Below are 15,000 nucleotides of genomic sequence, written 5' to 3'. Positions count from 1 at the left end.
CAGATTCCACTGAGTGGACACATAAATATATGTGCATAAAATAAGTCCCACAAATTCCAGATCTTCCCCCTTTGTGCAGTGAATATCACACATGAAGCACGGATAAACAAAGAAAATACATTCATAGAAAATAAAAACCAAGACTTAAAAAACTTTAATAGAGTATATAAACAAATAACTATTCACACACAAAACTCATTCTGCTACTTAACATGAAGAATCTACACAGCTAACAACCTAACTTTAGCTACTAGACTACATACAAACGACTTTTGTCCGCTCTCCCACCTGGCAGATTAAGTTTAGAGTGCCTCGACTGTAACTGAATATGTTCACTCGTTCGTGTTGGCCTTAATTATTATTTCTAAATCTCTCAACGAGATATTCAATAACAGTACTCTAGAGTAAAGATTATTTTTCAACAAATAATAATAGAAATAAAGAATTTTCTATTTATTAGATAAGTGATTGTCTGTCACGTTGAAAATTATATATTTCGAACAAGAGTTTAGCAGCGCCATTTCTAGCGGAGCAGTTATTCTGTGCTGAGGAAGGGAAATAACCTAGAAACGCAGATATTGTTTTGTACTGAGTGGGGACGCTAAACTCCCATGTTTGAATATAAAGGCACAGATAATGTGTCGTATAGCCAGCTGGAGATGGTGTTTCCTGGGACTAAATGACGGTAACATTCGTCCTAACCAGGACTGCTACATTATGTTGGCAAATAATCTTTACTCTAGAGTACTGTTACTGAATGCCTCTCGTTGAGAGCTTTAGAAATAATACCAGAATACCAGAATAGCACAGCTGTATGGCTTTCTGTAGTATATTGAAGACTCGGCTCATCATCAGACGCTTCCAGTTCAGACTCTCGAATTTCAATGTGCAACGAGAACTTGTTTGGAATGAGTTGAAGGATTTGGCTCTTTTTGTCATCTAGAATAACCTTATAAGGAAGGAACATAAGAATTGTGAACAGCGCCCATAATTTTTGCAAAGCACTCAACATTACGATTCGTTTCATCGAAAAGAGCCACATGTATGCAAAAGTTTGCTTCATTCTGTTGATGACGAAGTTGTCTTGGTTCTGGTTCCAGTTGTTGTGCCTCCTTGCTTATTTTTTTAAGAAGACAGGGTAAGATTTGAAGAAGATTTAGCTTTTTTTTCTAACCTGTCACATGACAGGTCGCAAATTTAGTTGTTTAATCTCGCGTCAGCCCTATCCAGGCTTGATCGTCTTCAGGCTTGACCGTCTCGCTCTTTCCTTGAGCATTATGTATCTAGGACTACGTCAAACAATGAGTCTGTGTCCATCCCATTGCAAGATGTTAAGGAATAATTGAAGTGTCGATGATGTAGCTGCTATTTCTAGCAGATTAAGTAATCACATAGAGGCTCTCTCATTAGCTCTTTGCAAATAAAATGATGGTGGTGATGGTGGTGGCGGAGGTGATAGTGGCGGTGTTGGTGGTGGTGAAGAATATAAGTGACTGCTTCACAATGCAGCAATGAATATGTTGCAATTGATGGTGCTTATCTTGCAGTTATGCACTTGAAATGTTAAACTACTATGCAGTGAGTGCACAGTGCAGGCACGATTACAACAAATAGACAGGAAATTGTTACATCAGTTATGTAAGACGAGATTGTCGAGCAAAGAAAGCAGAAACACACATACAGAGCCATTAAAGTACTTGTGTGTGTGTGGGTGTGGGTGGGGTATGTATATATGCAGAGGGAGGGAGAGAGAGAGAGAGAGAGAGAGAGAGAGAGAGAGAGAGAGAGTGATAGGAAAACAATATATACGCACAAACAGAAAGACAAACAGATAGATAGATAGATAGATAGATAGATAGATAGATAGATAGATAGATAGATAGATAGATAGATAGATAGATAGATGGGTGGATAGATACATTATTCCATTATGCTGTAGCAACACCAATAACGAGTTAGAATTCAATATGTTTATAATGCGCAATGTTAGCTGACTCCGACCAACATACATACATACATACACACACATGTCCATGATATGTATACATACATTTATATGTATCCTTATTCTTGTATACATACGTATGTATGTATATATGTATGTATGTATGTAAGCATGTATGTATGTATGTATGTATGTATGTATCTACGCATGCATGTATGCATACATGTATGTATGTATGTATGTATGTATGTATGTATGTATGTATGTAGATGATGTAGTCATTTAGTAATATTGTTAGATTTCAGGATGGTCATTTTTTTGCCCAATGACCACACGCACTATATACTCGTTCTTCACCTTTATTATTACTCTTATCTTGGTGTCCTTTGTCAAAAATCTTTCGTCACACATCCCGTGACCTCCTCAGTAACTCTTCATCCTAAGTGTCTGACCATCCCGAAATGTAACAATACCTGTTTCAACACAGTTTCACGGCAGAAATCTTGCAAATCAAATACATAAACGTAACATTTAATAATAATTATTTTTTAAATGATTTTGATAATAGCTTAGATTGACCAAAACTGACCTAGAGTTAAAAAAAAACAGTACCCTATGACCCTTGTATATATAACGAAACGTTTGAACCAGTTTAATATCCTAACTTATTTGTCTCTATTGCAGCTTCAATAAAATTCCAACAAGATGTTCTGGAAGCTCAGAACTGTTACAGGCAAAATCATGGCTGCCCAGAGATGGTAACTTCGGTGGAATTATGCCGAGATGCTCAGTCTTGGGCTGATTATATCGGAGAGAAAGGTTACATTCAGTATAGTGAAACCTCTGGTAAGTATATTCTACAAGTGATTTGGGGATCTAGGGAAAGAATATCACGACACCATGTCATCGTCTGACTTTGCTTACTGCAATAAAGAGGTTCGTACGATCGAGTACAGAACCTGTCACTGGGGGCAATTCCTTGTCTCTCTACAAAGACATGACTAGTTGGCTTTCAAAAACAATATAGTTATAATCCAATATTTACATGCTTTATCTGCTTTGACGTCTGCTGTTCCAAAAAGCAATTATTTCTCGTTCTCTCGATTTTAATAAATTCTTATGATGTCAACAACAAAATTCTCGTTGTTAAAGAGAAAGTTTGTAAAATGGGTAGAGAAATGGAGAAATTCGAGGGACTACATTGGTCCAATGGTAAAACGCCTGTCATGTCTGCAGGGATCTGGTTTCAAGTTTCCCAGGTAGCCTTTCAGAATTTTGCAATGTTATTTTATTCACTTAGTTTTAAATGTTTACACTTTTATCGTCTTCAAAGTATTCTCCATTTTAAGCAATGCATCGGTCCAGATGCGTTTTCCACTGTTTGAAGCAGTTCTGGAACCCTTGCGAAGTGATGCTTTAACGCTTCCGTCGGCTTTTTCTTCTCTTCTTTCACAGCTGCAAAACGTTTTCCTTTAAGGACTTTTTCATTCAGGGTAACAAAAACCATTGTCCTAGACTGCTGAAGCAGTCAGGGACAATGGTGATAGTAAGAGATGTGAAAGACAGTGGTGATAATGGAGGAGAAGGCGGCGAACTCAAAGGTATTGATGATGGTGGTGGCGTCAGAAGTCTGAATGGTGTATGTATGGCAGTTGTGGTGGCGATGGTACTGGTAATGATGATGGTTGAAAACAATCAACAGTGAGAGAGAGAGAGAGAGAGAGAGAGAGAGAGAGAGTTTAGACAGAAAAAAATTGTACTGACCCCAGAACGGGGAGACAAAAAATGTTGCTTATCATGGAGCTTCGCAATAAGTTCCAAGTCGACAAATTATATCATTATTTTGATGAAAATTGTTCATTACTTGAAAAATATTGGTCAAGTTTAATAAAATTTAATATGTACTCAATGCATGAAGTGTCATTGTTGGGCCCAAGGTCCAATGAAAAGCCCACCACAGGACCTATCGGGCGGCTTTTAAGCTAATCATATATATATATATATATATATACATATATATATATATATATATATATATATATATATGTATGTATGTATGTATGTATGTATATATATATATATATATATATATATATATACATATATACATACATACATACATACATACATACATGCATACATACATATGCAAACTTTAGCTTAGTTAAAATATGTTTGTGACATATTTCAACTTCTAACGGCAAATTCCCTGCAGTTAACCATGGAGGAGAAAATTTTGTCTTGTGGTAAAAAAAAAAGAATAAAAAAAAGAAATGTATAAACACCCTATGTGTCCAGTGCTGGCACGTGTCAGATTCCCAGACATCGATGTTTCCAGCTTTTTATTCGTTATCAATGGCACACACACACACACACACACACACACACACACACATATATATATATATACACACACACACAATTGATTGACCGCGAACTCCAAATGTTTTTTTTATTCTCTCTGTTTATTTCCTCGTGATCCTTTCTGTTGAAGACCATAGGCTCGAAACATAAAAGACTTTCACACCTTCCCGTGCGTCAAACTAATACACCTGTTTGTTGTTTATACACGTCTTCGTCTTTTGTTTTTCTGTACCTCCTCTCCACAATACCGGATGAAGCAACACCCCGACATGAGGTACAGACGAGGGCAGCGGAATCAAATTCCCTTATACACCAAATGGGACAACAGCTGGGATAGAAGCACATACAACAGTGGTAATGTGAAGCACCCCAGACTGAGGAAATCAGAAGGACCACGGTGGTGCTGCAGCATGAAGGCAGCCACATGGCTGAAACGAGTAAAAGAGTATACGTGTATATAATACAAATATAAACGTGTGTGTGTGTTTGTGTGTGTATGTGTGTGTGTATACACACATATACACATATACACACATGCACATATTAGTTGTGGATCTTTATTGTTGTGAGTTCAAATTCGGCCTAAGTCAATTTTGCTTTTCATTCAGTAGTCATGAAAATATTACCAGTTCTGGGTTGAATCATATCGATTTAACCCCGTCTCATGAAAGCTGTTGTCCATGTGCCTAGAACAAATGCAGATATTATCAAGCTGACAAGCCAGCTGAATCATTAACATACCGGATAAAATGCTCAACAGCATTTCTTACGGTTTTACGTTTTGAATTAAAATTCCGCCGAGATCGACTTTTCGTTTTATCCTTTCGAGGTCAATAAAATAGATACAAACTGGGGTCGATGAAATCAACCACCCCTGCCCCCAAATTTCCTGCCTTGTGTCTGTAGTAGGAGGTATCATTATTTTTTTTATTGCTGTTGTTGTTTCTGCTGTTGTTGTTGTTGTTGTTGTTATTGTTGTTGTTATCGTTATTGTTATATTATTGTATTTTAACAGGTGTTGGTGAAAATATTGGTCTGTTGGAGTTAAACGGTAAAACACCTTCAGGCAAAGAATTGGTGAAGAAATGGTATGAAGAAATTCACCACTATGATTTCGATAAACCTCAATGGCGGAAAGGTAGGAACGAGTTAGAAACGCTCTTTAGTTTTTCCTATAAATTAGCGTGTGTGGGAGTAAGGGTGGACATTAGTCTAGTCATTTCAGCTTAGTTCTGCTTTGTGTTTGATTTAAATAGCGATTGATATAAGTAACATTCTATTTAGAAAGCTGTCTTGCTTTGGAGAGTAAATACCATACGGAATTTACCAGTTTTTACCATAATATATATATGCAGACATAGATACACGCACGCGCATATAGACACAACTCACACTCACCTACACATTCATTTAATTAAATTTCTGTGTAATTTACGATTAAAATAAATCAAACAGACCACAGTTCAATAAGACTCAATGCTTACGAAATATAGATTGTATATTCTTTTAATTAAGATATTAATCTTACAGTATACACCATCCATTTCTGTGTAATGTTAAATCTTGTCGGGTGTCAGATTATATTGCATGAGTGTATTAAAGGTTAACAAACAAAATATACAGGTCAAATTTAAAAACAACGTAAGAGAAATATCGCATACACCATCACACACGCACACAAATAAAAAATATCACCTTAATGGAAACTCTACAAGGTTAAAAATATCAATACATTTAATAATTATTCAGATTATAGTAATATCAACAGTCATTTATATATATAAAAATGAGAATGTGTGTCTGTCTGTGTGTGTGTGTGTGTGTGTGTGTATCCCTAAAACTCGAGAACTACGCAACCAATTTCATTCAAATTTTACACATGCCTTACTTAGGGTTCCAGTTGTGTTTTAGTCAAAAACATTTTTTAACTTCTTGCAGAGTTCGAGCCCACGGCAACATAATATCTCCTCCACTATTTAAGTATTACGTGTCAAAAGTGAAACAAAAACACTCATGTCAAATACTTTCACTTTAAAAATGAAACTATTCCACTAACTGAAACAATCACATTTCAATACTGTAATGACAGATACTTTCAGAGAGAGAGAAAGAGAGAGATGTATATGTATATATATATAGATGTATATGTACAAGTATATGTATAGATATATATGCATACATGTATATGTATACATATGTGTAGATGTATATATAGATGTACATGTAATATGTACACACATATATACATATATATACATACATACAGATATCTATACATATATACACCCATCACACACATACACATGGACACAAACACACACATTAGTCATTTGTTTTCTTATCCAAAACTACGTCAAAAGTACTGAATGGATCTTTATGAAATTTGGAAATTACATTCTATGCATAACGGCCATAACTCCCATGAAAATCCATATATTTTTGATGTTGATGAAATTTTAACCCGAACATAACAGATGAGCATTATTTGTAATTCAACGGTACAACAGTGTAAGACTACCCTTTCAGATATACTTACATTGTGATTTCTGCAATGTGATGTATAAATTGTCAAGTAAATGAGACGCATCTTTGCCTCCACTGATTCACTTGCAAAGTATTGAGTAAAATTATTTCGTTGCAGACCTCCTTTGAGTCTTTTTATTATCACTGCGACACACATAGTCCCCAGTTGGTAACATTGATTTCAAGGCCTTCCCAGAAGAGAGACTAGTTATTCTAAGACGTTTATCGATTGTAAATTTTGTCTGCAATTTGGAAATTATATTCTATGCATAACGGCCATAACTCCCATGAAAATTCATATATTTTTGATGTTGATGAAATTTTAACCCGAACATAACAGATGAGCACTGTTTGTAGCTGGTCTTCTCTTGGAAGAGCCCCGCTTCTCACATGGACAACTGGATGTTGGCTGCTCAAGGGTTGGCAGCAAAAAAAAACCTATTTGCATATGCTCCACAAGGGAAAACAAGGAGCATTGTTTACAACGAGGTGTTATAATCACAACAGCAAGAAAATATGTACATGATCGCCTTCTTTTACGAAACTTCATTGACTTTCATATATTTATATTGATATACATATATATACGTGTGTTTGGGTGCGTGTGTGTGTATATATATATCTCTATATATAAAGATGAGAATGTGTGTCTGTCTGTCTGTGTGTCTGTGTGAATCCCTAAAACTCGAGAGCTACACAACTCTCTTTTACAAACCCAGTGAAAATACATATATTTCATATGTCAAAGAAATTCAAGCAATACATATAACACCAAAGTTAAAAACATTCCCAACAATTCCACAATCCCCAACCTCCAGAGCTATTGAAGAAACTGTTATCATCAACTGACCAAGATTCCTAACATTTGCAAAACAAAATTAGACAATACGACGCTGTACTACAGATGACATCATTTGGAACCACAAGAGATTTAACTGAGGCAGCATTCATCCAAACTTTCAAGATCCAACCTCAGATTTATCATCGCATTGTCTCTCTACTACCTCTGTCAAATGAATCACCAAAATTGGCCTTTCATTATTTATAATCTGTACCTGTTTGTTTGGTTACGAAATAAGATACACAAAAACGTGTTTCTGAATTACGTGTATTTACTTTATATACATATGAGTTGAAAACTTTCTTCTAGCATTCCACTTAATATCTATGTCCCATGCTGGCATGGATTGGAGAGTTATTAATGTAGAAATATGATATCGTAGCTACTAACAGTTGAGGGTTGCGTAGTCTAGACGGCGTTTTTAGATTTCATTATTCTCTTTAACCCGGGCAACGCCGGGTGTTTCTGCTAGTATCTAATAAAGAAGCGTCGATATTACAAGTTTGATTGGGTGATGGTCAGAGTCAAACTCAGAAAAGATTTAAACTGTAATGAAATATATTGAAGATGAAACATGGATAACGAATATATTCATTATCATGTACCTAATTTCGGAGTCAGACTGGTTCGATTACACACACGCACACACACACACACACACACACACACACACACACACACACACACACACACACACACACACACACACACACACACACACACACACACACGCATGCGCGAACGCACTTTTAACAAACATCTATTTACAAATATGACAAAAGATATACAAACTTATATTTACAAATATGACGAATAAGTTTAACGAATCTGCTTTCTGCATTAAGTTTAAACTTAAATAATCTTCTAACTTCTAAAATAGCATTTAATACGTTTACAGTTTATAAATAATGAAAATAAACAGAAAGACTTATTTGTATAAAGATATAAAGAATATATTCTTGTTAGTTGATATATCGTAGAAATAAATGCTACAGTTTACTTAATTGAAACAAAAACAGAACTATAATGAAGAAATAGCTGTAGATTATGGTTGAACGAAGAAAAAAACTGTTTCTGGCTCTTCTAGAGAACAGTCAACTATATTTTCTTGTACTTTACTAGGATAACGGTTTATGTGAGACCAACTAGATGTAAATATAATCAGAACCAGAATTTGTAACTTGATATAGTCATGTTCCAGCCATGACCATCCTGTCTTTTTTCTTCGGATACAGTGTATTGACGATTACACTATCCAATCTGTCCATCATTTTTGTAACAGATCGGTGTAAGTTGAAGGAAAATTGGCTGCTGTTTCTTGCTCATGAAGCAGCCATGTAGAGAACTTCGCGTCAGCTTTAAGTTAACTGCCGATCTTTTTCTTTGCTAAAGTACCACAAATGGTATACAATTCTATATGTCTGAGATGAGGAATTTTTATCATGTATACTATTTATATTAATCGGACTGGTGTCCTCATCTTGGTTGTTGAATTCACTACGTTTCGGCTGTTGTATGCTCCAGCCTTCTTCAGGTGTTTTGTGACATCTCAGAAATATAGAATTGTATATCCAGTGAGTATGGATCCGATATAGACATCAGTGGAGGTTTAGAAGCCTTAAAAGGGAATAGCGTAGTGGATAAAGGCGTTGGCTAAAGTAGTGCATTCACCAAGAGGTGCTGAGTTCAATTCCATGAAAGGATTACGTGACACCTGAAGAAGTCAGTGGGGTATAACAACCGAAACGTTGTGACAGCAACAACAAGCAAGAGGAGGCCACCGCTATAGTTGTCTTTCACTTGTTTCAGTCATTAGACTGCAGCCATGCTGGGGCACCGCCTTGAAGAATTTTCAGTCGAACGTATTGATCCCAGTACTTATTTTATTTAAGACCTCGTGCTTATTTTATCGACATCTTTTGCCGAACCGATAAGTTACAGGGACGTAAACACACCAACACCGATTGTGAAGCGGTGGTGGTGGGGACAAGCACACACGCATACACACATACACACACACACACACACACACAAACACACACACACACACACACACACACACACACACACACATAGATCGATATATACAACGGGCTTCTTTAAGTTTCCGTCTACCAAATTCACTCCGAAAGCTTTGGTCGGCCCAAGGCTATAGTAGAAGATACTTATCCATGGTGCCACGCAGTCGGACTGAACCCGGGATCAAGTGGTTGGGAAGCAGCCTTCTTACCACACAGCCACACCTGCGCCTTAATGTAAACAGTGTACATCCCACAAATGCTCTATGCATTTTGTTCTTCTGACACAGATGCAAGTGCATTAAAATACTACATGTTTGGAATATTGAATGTGGGGAACGATATAATAGACTTACCCCTCCCCTAAAATTGCTGGCCTTGTACTAAAATTTGAAACCATATTAATTACTACAACTACTACTACTACTACTATTACCACCACCACCACCACCACCACCACCACCACCACCACCACCACTACTACTACTACTACTACTACCATGCTCAGCTTGTTGCTGGAGGTCTGTCATGAATATATCAGCTCTTCACTTCCCGTGAACTAAGGTGATGCTTTCTTTTCAAGTCTCGAGAATTTTCCGGAGACTCTTAGCACTTGCCAAATCCCGTTTTCTGGGTGTGCTCTATTTTCATTTTCATGTCAATCTTTTCCGACTAACATCTAATTTCATTGTTCTCTTTACCTGGGGTACGGAGCAATTACACTGTGTAACACGATTTTAGTTTTTGTTTAGCAACTGTTATTTCCTATTTGCTTACCCCTAAAAAGTATAGAAAATGGCGAATATTTCCAACAAACTTTGCTTTTGTTACATTTATTCAAACCCCAAAGAATCTCTCTCAGTACGTGGCTATAATGCTTCCTCACTACTTCTGCTCATGATCGAAGATGCACATATTGTCTGCCACTAAGGAACACGGTCAAGTGGTTATGGTCAAGTGGTTATGGTCAAGCAACTGACAAGTAAATTTGTGGTATTGAGCAGAATATTTACTTTGATGATATTTCTGCTTCAGTATCTCAGCGCTGAATCTGTTTGAAATGAAATGGAAAATAGTTCAGTTTCAAAACATTGATGTCCATCCAGGTCACAAAAGCAAAGTTTAAAGGGGATAGATAGAAGGGAATAGATTTCTAGAAGTATATAGGAGATAACACTTACTGACCAAAGACAAAAAAAAAAAAAAAAATTACACAATGTTTTCATAGACGACAGATTTAATCCTCTCTTCGCGACAGTTTTCTTTCTGTTTTTACGATGATTCTGCTGTGCCCAGAGCAAGCAGTATCCATGATCAGGCACGATTTTCCACATGTCTACCAGCATAAATCGGGTTTCTGATGTTCGATTCCATGATCACATTGGATTATGAAGTCCCAAAATGTCTTCGCTTCGTCATTTTCTACCATATCCCATTTTCTCGCTTTTTTTCAATTCAAACTTGTCACATAGTTCCCTGTGAACCATTCTAATGACATTGTTATGCCTTCTCTTGTATTCTCTCTGGGCCAATTTGCTGCATTTGCTTCAAATATGCTGTCTTTCCAGCAATTTAGGGGAGAGTTAATTCGATTAAATTAACCCCAGTGATCGACTGGTACTTATTTTATCGACCCTAAGAGGATGAAAGGCAAAGTCAACCCCGGCGGCATTTGAATCCATAATGTAAAGACAGACGAAATGCCTACGATTCTGCCAGCTCACCGCCTTATATGGTCACAAATATTAAAGTAAGAAAGTAAAATGTAATTATTTTTAAGGTATTTATGTTCAGTAGAATATATTTAATAATACATAACCTACAGAAAGTACTATCTTTTAATGCAAAACCCAGACTTCCCCATAAGGAATCTTCAACCTTAACCTTAGTGTTATCAATAATGTCCCTTCTGTGTGACCTTCTGGAAGACGTCTGCGTTTTGCATTATTAAATAGCATTTTTTTGTTGGTTATGTATTACTAAATATATTATAATACTAATAATTTTTTTTAAATAATAACATTTTAAATTTTTACTTTTATATTTATAATTATATTTTAACTGTAGGCACAGGCTTAACTGTATGGTAAGAAGTTCGCTTTGTAACCACGTTGTTTTTGGGTTCAGTCCCACTGGGTGGCACCTTAGGCAAGTGTCTTCTACTATAGCCTCGAACCTTTTCAGTGGATTTGGTAGGCGGAACTGAAAGAAGCCCGTAGTGTGTATGTGTGTGTGTGTGTGTGTGTGTGTGTTCACCACCATCACCAGCACCAACACCAGCACCACCAGCGCTTGACATCTGGTATTGGTTTATTTCTCTCCGTAACTTAGCGGCTCGGCAAAACTGACTGATAAAATAAGTATCAGATTGTGGTCGATTTGTTCTAGTAATAATACTTCAAGGCGATGCCTCAGCATGGTCACAGGCCAGTGATTTGAAACACGTGAAAGACAAAAATAAGTAGTTTTGCAGTATATTTAATGAATGTATTTTTAATATCGATTTCAAATTTTGGAACAAGGACAGCAAGTTCGGGGCAGTGAGGAAGTCGATCACATCGACCCCAGTCTTCAACTACTACTTATTTTATCGACCCCGAAAGGACGAGAGGAAAAAGTTGACCTCGTCGGTTTTGAACTTGAAACGTAAAGACCAACGAAATGCTGCTAAGCATTTTGCCCGGCGTGCTGACAATCTTGCCAGCTCACCGCCATATAAATATATTTTAAATAACGCCATATTAAAGATTCCACTTAATTCACTGTGGCCTTCTGCTTTAAAAGGCTTCTTTGACTTCCTTTATTAACATATGCTTATCTTCCCAGATTTTGTAGTGATTAACATGCAATTAATTAAACACGACGACAGACAGACAAACACACGCATGCGCGCGCATACAGTTATGTCTGTATGCATATACATGCATGTTGTTCTGGCTTGGCCAAGGCTGAGTATATTTGTTACAATGTGGTCAATTGTATCTTGGTATTTACTATCCACTTAAGCAATCTCTCTTTTCATATGTTTATATTTTAAACTTAGTTTCCTGTCGTTTATCTCTGGTCTTGTGCAAAATGAAGGTTTATAAACCCCCGCTGTTTCTGCTTTTTGGAGCAGAACTTACCCGAGACATGCAATTATTTTTTCTTCATATTTACCAGTCTTGTCACGAAGGAAGAATATTCCTATTTCCACCGAGTAACATCCTAGATGTTGCTGTTGCCATTATTGTTGTTGTTGTTATGGTTATTTTGTCCCAGACTAATTCTCATCTAACAGACCTATGAAGAAAGGCCTCCAACCACGACAAACCCGTCTTATTTTTAGTCAACAATGTAATCACGACGACGTTATATATTTTATCAAAAATGATTGGACGTGGGTTGAGAGGAAATTTGGTTGCCTTTTCTATTATCCTGATAATGTCATGTTTTCTTTCCTTTCTCAGTTGTTAATATTGTCTCTCCTTTCTCAGCTGTCTCATATTCAGCTGTGTCCACATTCCAGTCCATGCTTCTTTATCAATAAAAACAATTTTTCTTCCGCCGTTCTGTATTCTTGCCACCCTCTGCGATAAACTTCTATAATTATTTCATTTATGAACCTTCTTCTCTCGACTTTAGCTGTGTTTTGTTATAAACAGACGAGTCCCGCCCTTCTTCATTACATTATTAAATATATAAACATTATCTGCATAAGATTTGGAGTGGTTTCTTTAAATATTTTCGTATTTTACCTCGTTTTCCTGTTTCTCCCAGAATTGCTTTTTATTCAATTATACAAATTTTAGTTTATTATTTTGGAAGCTTGGGTGTTTAGATAGCAATATACTAATTAGGATTTATTTTATGAATCTATTCAGTTGTTAATAATTAAATGATTAGCTTAACGTATCACTGTATTTTATACATTTATTCATAATGCATTGTCACATATGTGTGTGTGTGTGTGTGTGTGTGTGTGTGTGTGTGTGTGTGTGTGTGTGTGTGTGTGTCTATACGCACACAGCACACTCATATATATATGCAAGTGAGTTGTATATTTGGTGACGGTCAAACTCTGTGAGTGTAACACAGAGACACACACACACACACACACACACACAGACACAGACACACAGAGACACACACACACTCACACTCAGACACACACGCACATACATACATACATACATACATACATACATTTGTACCTTGAGTGTGAATTCTCGTTTATACCTATCATCATAGGTTATGTACCAACAAATTTGCACAAAACCTTTAAATACTCGGTTTTTGGAAAAGAAACTGACGCGGATTCTCCAAATCCAATCTATTAGAGGCACAGTGAAGATTTGCGAGACATTCCTGAAATTATCCCTCTGAGATACTTATGTGAATAACACCCACCAACTAAGCCACATATTTACAAACACCCTGAAATCTTAACTCAAAAAGTCTTGTTGCTTTATCAGCAGCCGGTTTGAACTCTCAAGAAGGAGTTAGATTTAACTCAAAGAAAAAAAATCATACATGCAGAAATATATTTGCATAATCTCCATCATAAAGATTTCGGTAACCAGGGGAAACAACTTAAGACATATTTTGCAGCTACACGCTTTTCTCGGCAAACCTATACTTCGTCCTGAGTAAAAAAAGTAGTGAAGAAAGACACACCAAGGAAATATAATACAATATTATACATGAATAAATGTGAAAATTTTATGATATTCTCAAATCACCTCTAATAATTTAAAATGATTTATTTCACTTTCAGAACTTCCGTTTGTTTCTATTGTATAAACTAGTTGTCGTCTGCTTTGGCAGACGATTACTTGTTTTACTAGTTTTCTCAGAAACGAAGCTACTTCATATTTTCAAAAGTCGTTTGTCTTTCTCTGTCTATTTTCACAGGTTGCCAGCATTTCAGTCAGATGTTGTGGAGAAGTACAACGGAGTTTGGTGTGGGGCTTGCTAAAATGAAGAAAAAGGACCAATATGTTGTAGTTATACAGTACCGTCCTCCTGGTAACAACAATTTACCAGGAGAATTTCGAAAAAACATACCACCGCCTAAATAACTCTGGGTGTGTTTGTGTGTATGTATGTGTGAGTGAGTGAGTGAGTGAGTGAGTGAGTGAGTAAGAGTGTGTGCGTGTGTGTGTGTGAGAGAGAGATAGAGATAGAGAGAGAGACATATAGTCAGACAGTCAGACAGTCAGATAAAGAGAAATAAGCGTGTGTTTATGCGTGAAACGGTATTTGTGAATATACGTATAAGTGTGTGAGTGTTTAAAGTTTTTTTTTTACCCCATAAATATAAATATATG

The 15,000-nt window shown here is 36.5% G+C and overlaps 1 protein-coding gene across 1 annotated transcript in view; it reads left to right on the top strand.

The window, feature by feature from the left end:
- The window catches only part of LOC106877431 (Golgi-associated plant pathogenesis-related protein 1), a 140,045-nt gene that overhangs the window by 124,867 nt on the left and 178 nt on the right, over positions 1-15,000 (top strand). The window contains exons 4-6 of the mRNA XM_052975382.2: positions 2,630-2,791; positions 5,325-5,447; positions 14,585-15,000. The exon at positions 14,585-15,000 is cut by the window's right edge and continues 178 nt beyond it. Coding sequence (XP_052831342.1) covers positions 2,630-2,791; positions 5,325-5,447; positions 14,585-14,751 — 452 coding nt within the window. The 3' untranslated portion in view covers positions 14,752-15,000. The remainder of the gene's footprint in view (positions 1-2,629; positions 2,792-5,324; positions 5,448-14,584) is intronic.

This window comes from Octopus bimaculoides, chromosome 21 (assembly GCF_046866305.1).
Source record: "Octopus bimaculoides isolate indiv1 chromosome 21, ASM4686630v1, whole genome shotgun sequence".
In the NCBI taxonomy this organism is placed as follows: domain Eukaryota; kingdom Metazoa; phylum Mollusca; class Cephalopoda; order Octopoda; family Octopodidae; genus Octopus; species Octopus bimaculoides.
The sequence above is the reverse complement of the archived record's forward strand: the minus strand, read 5'-3'. Positions and strand labels throughout refer to the sequence as shown.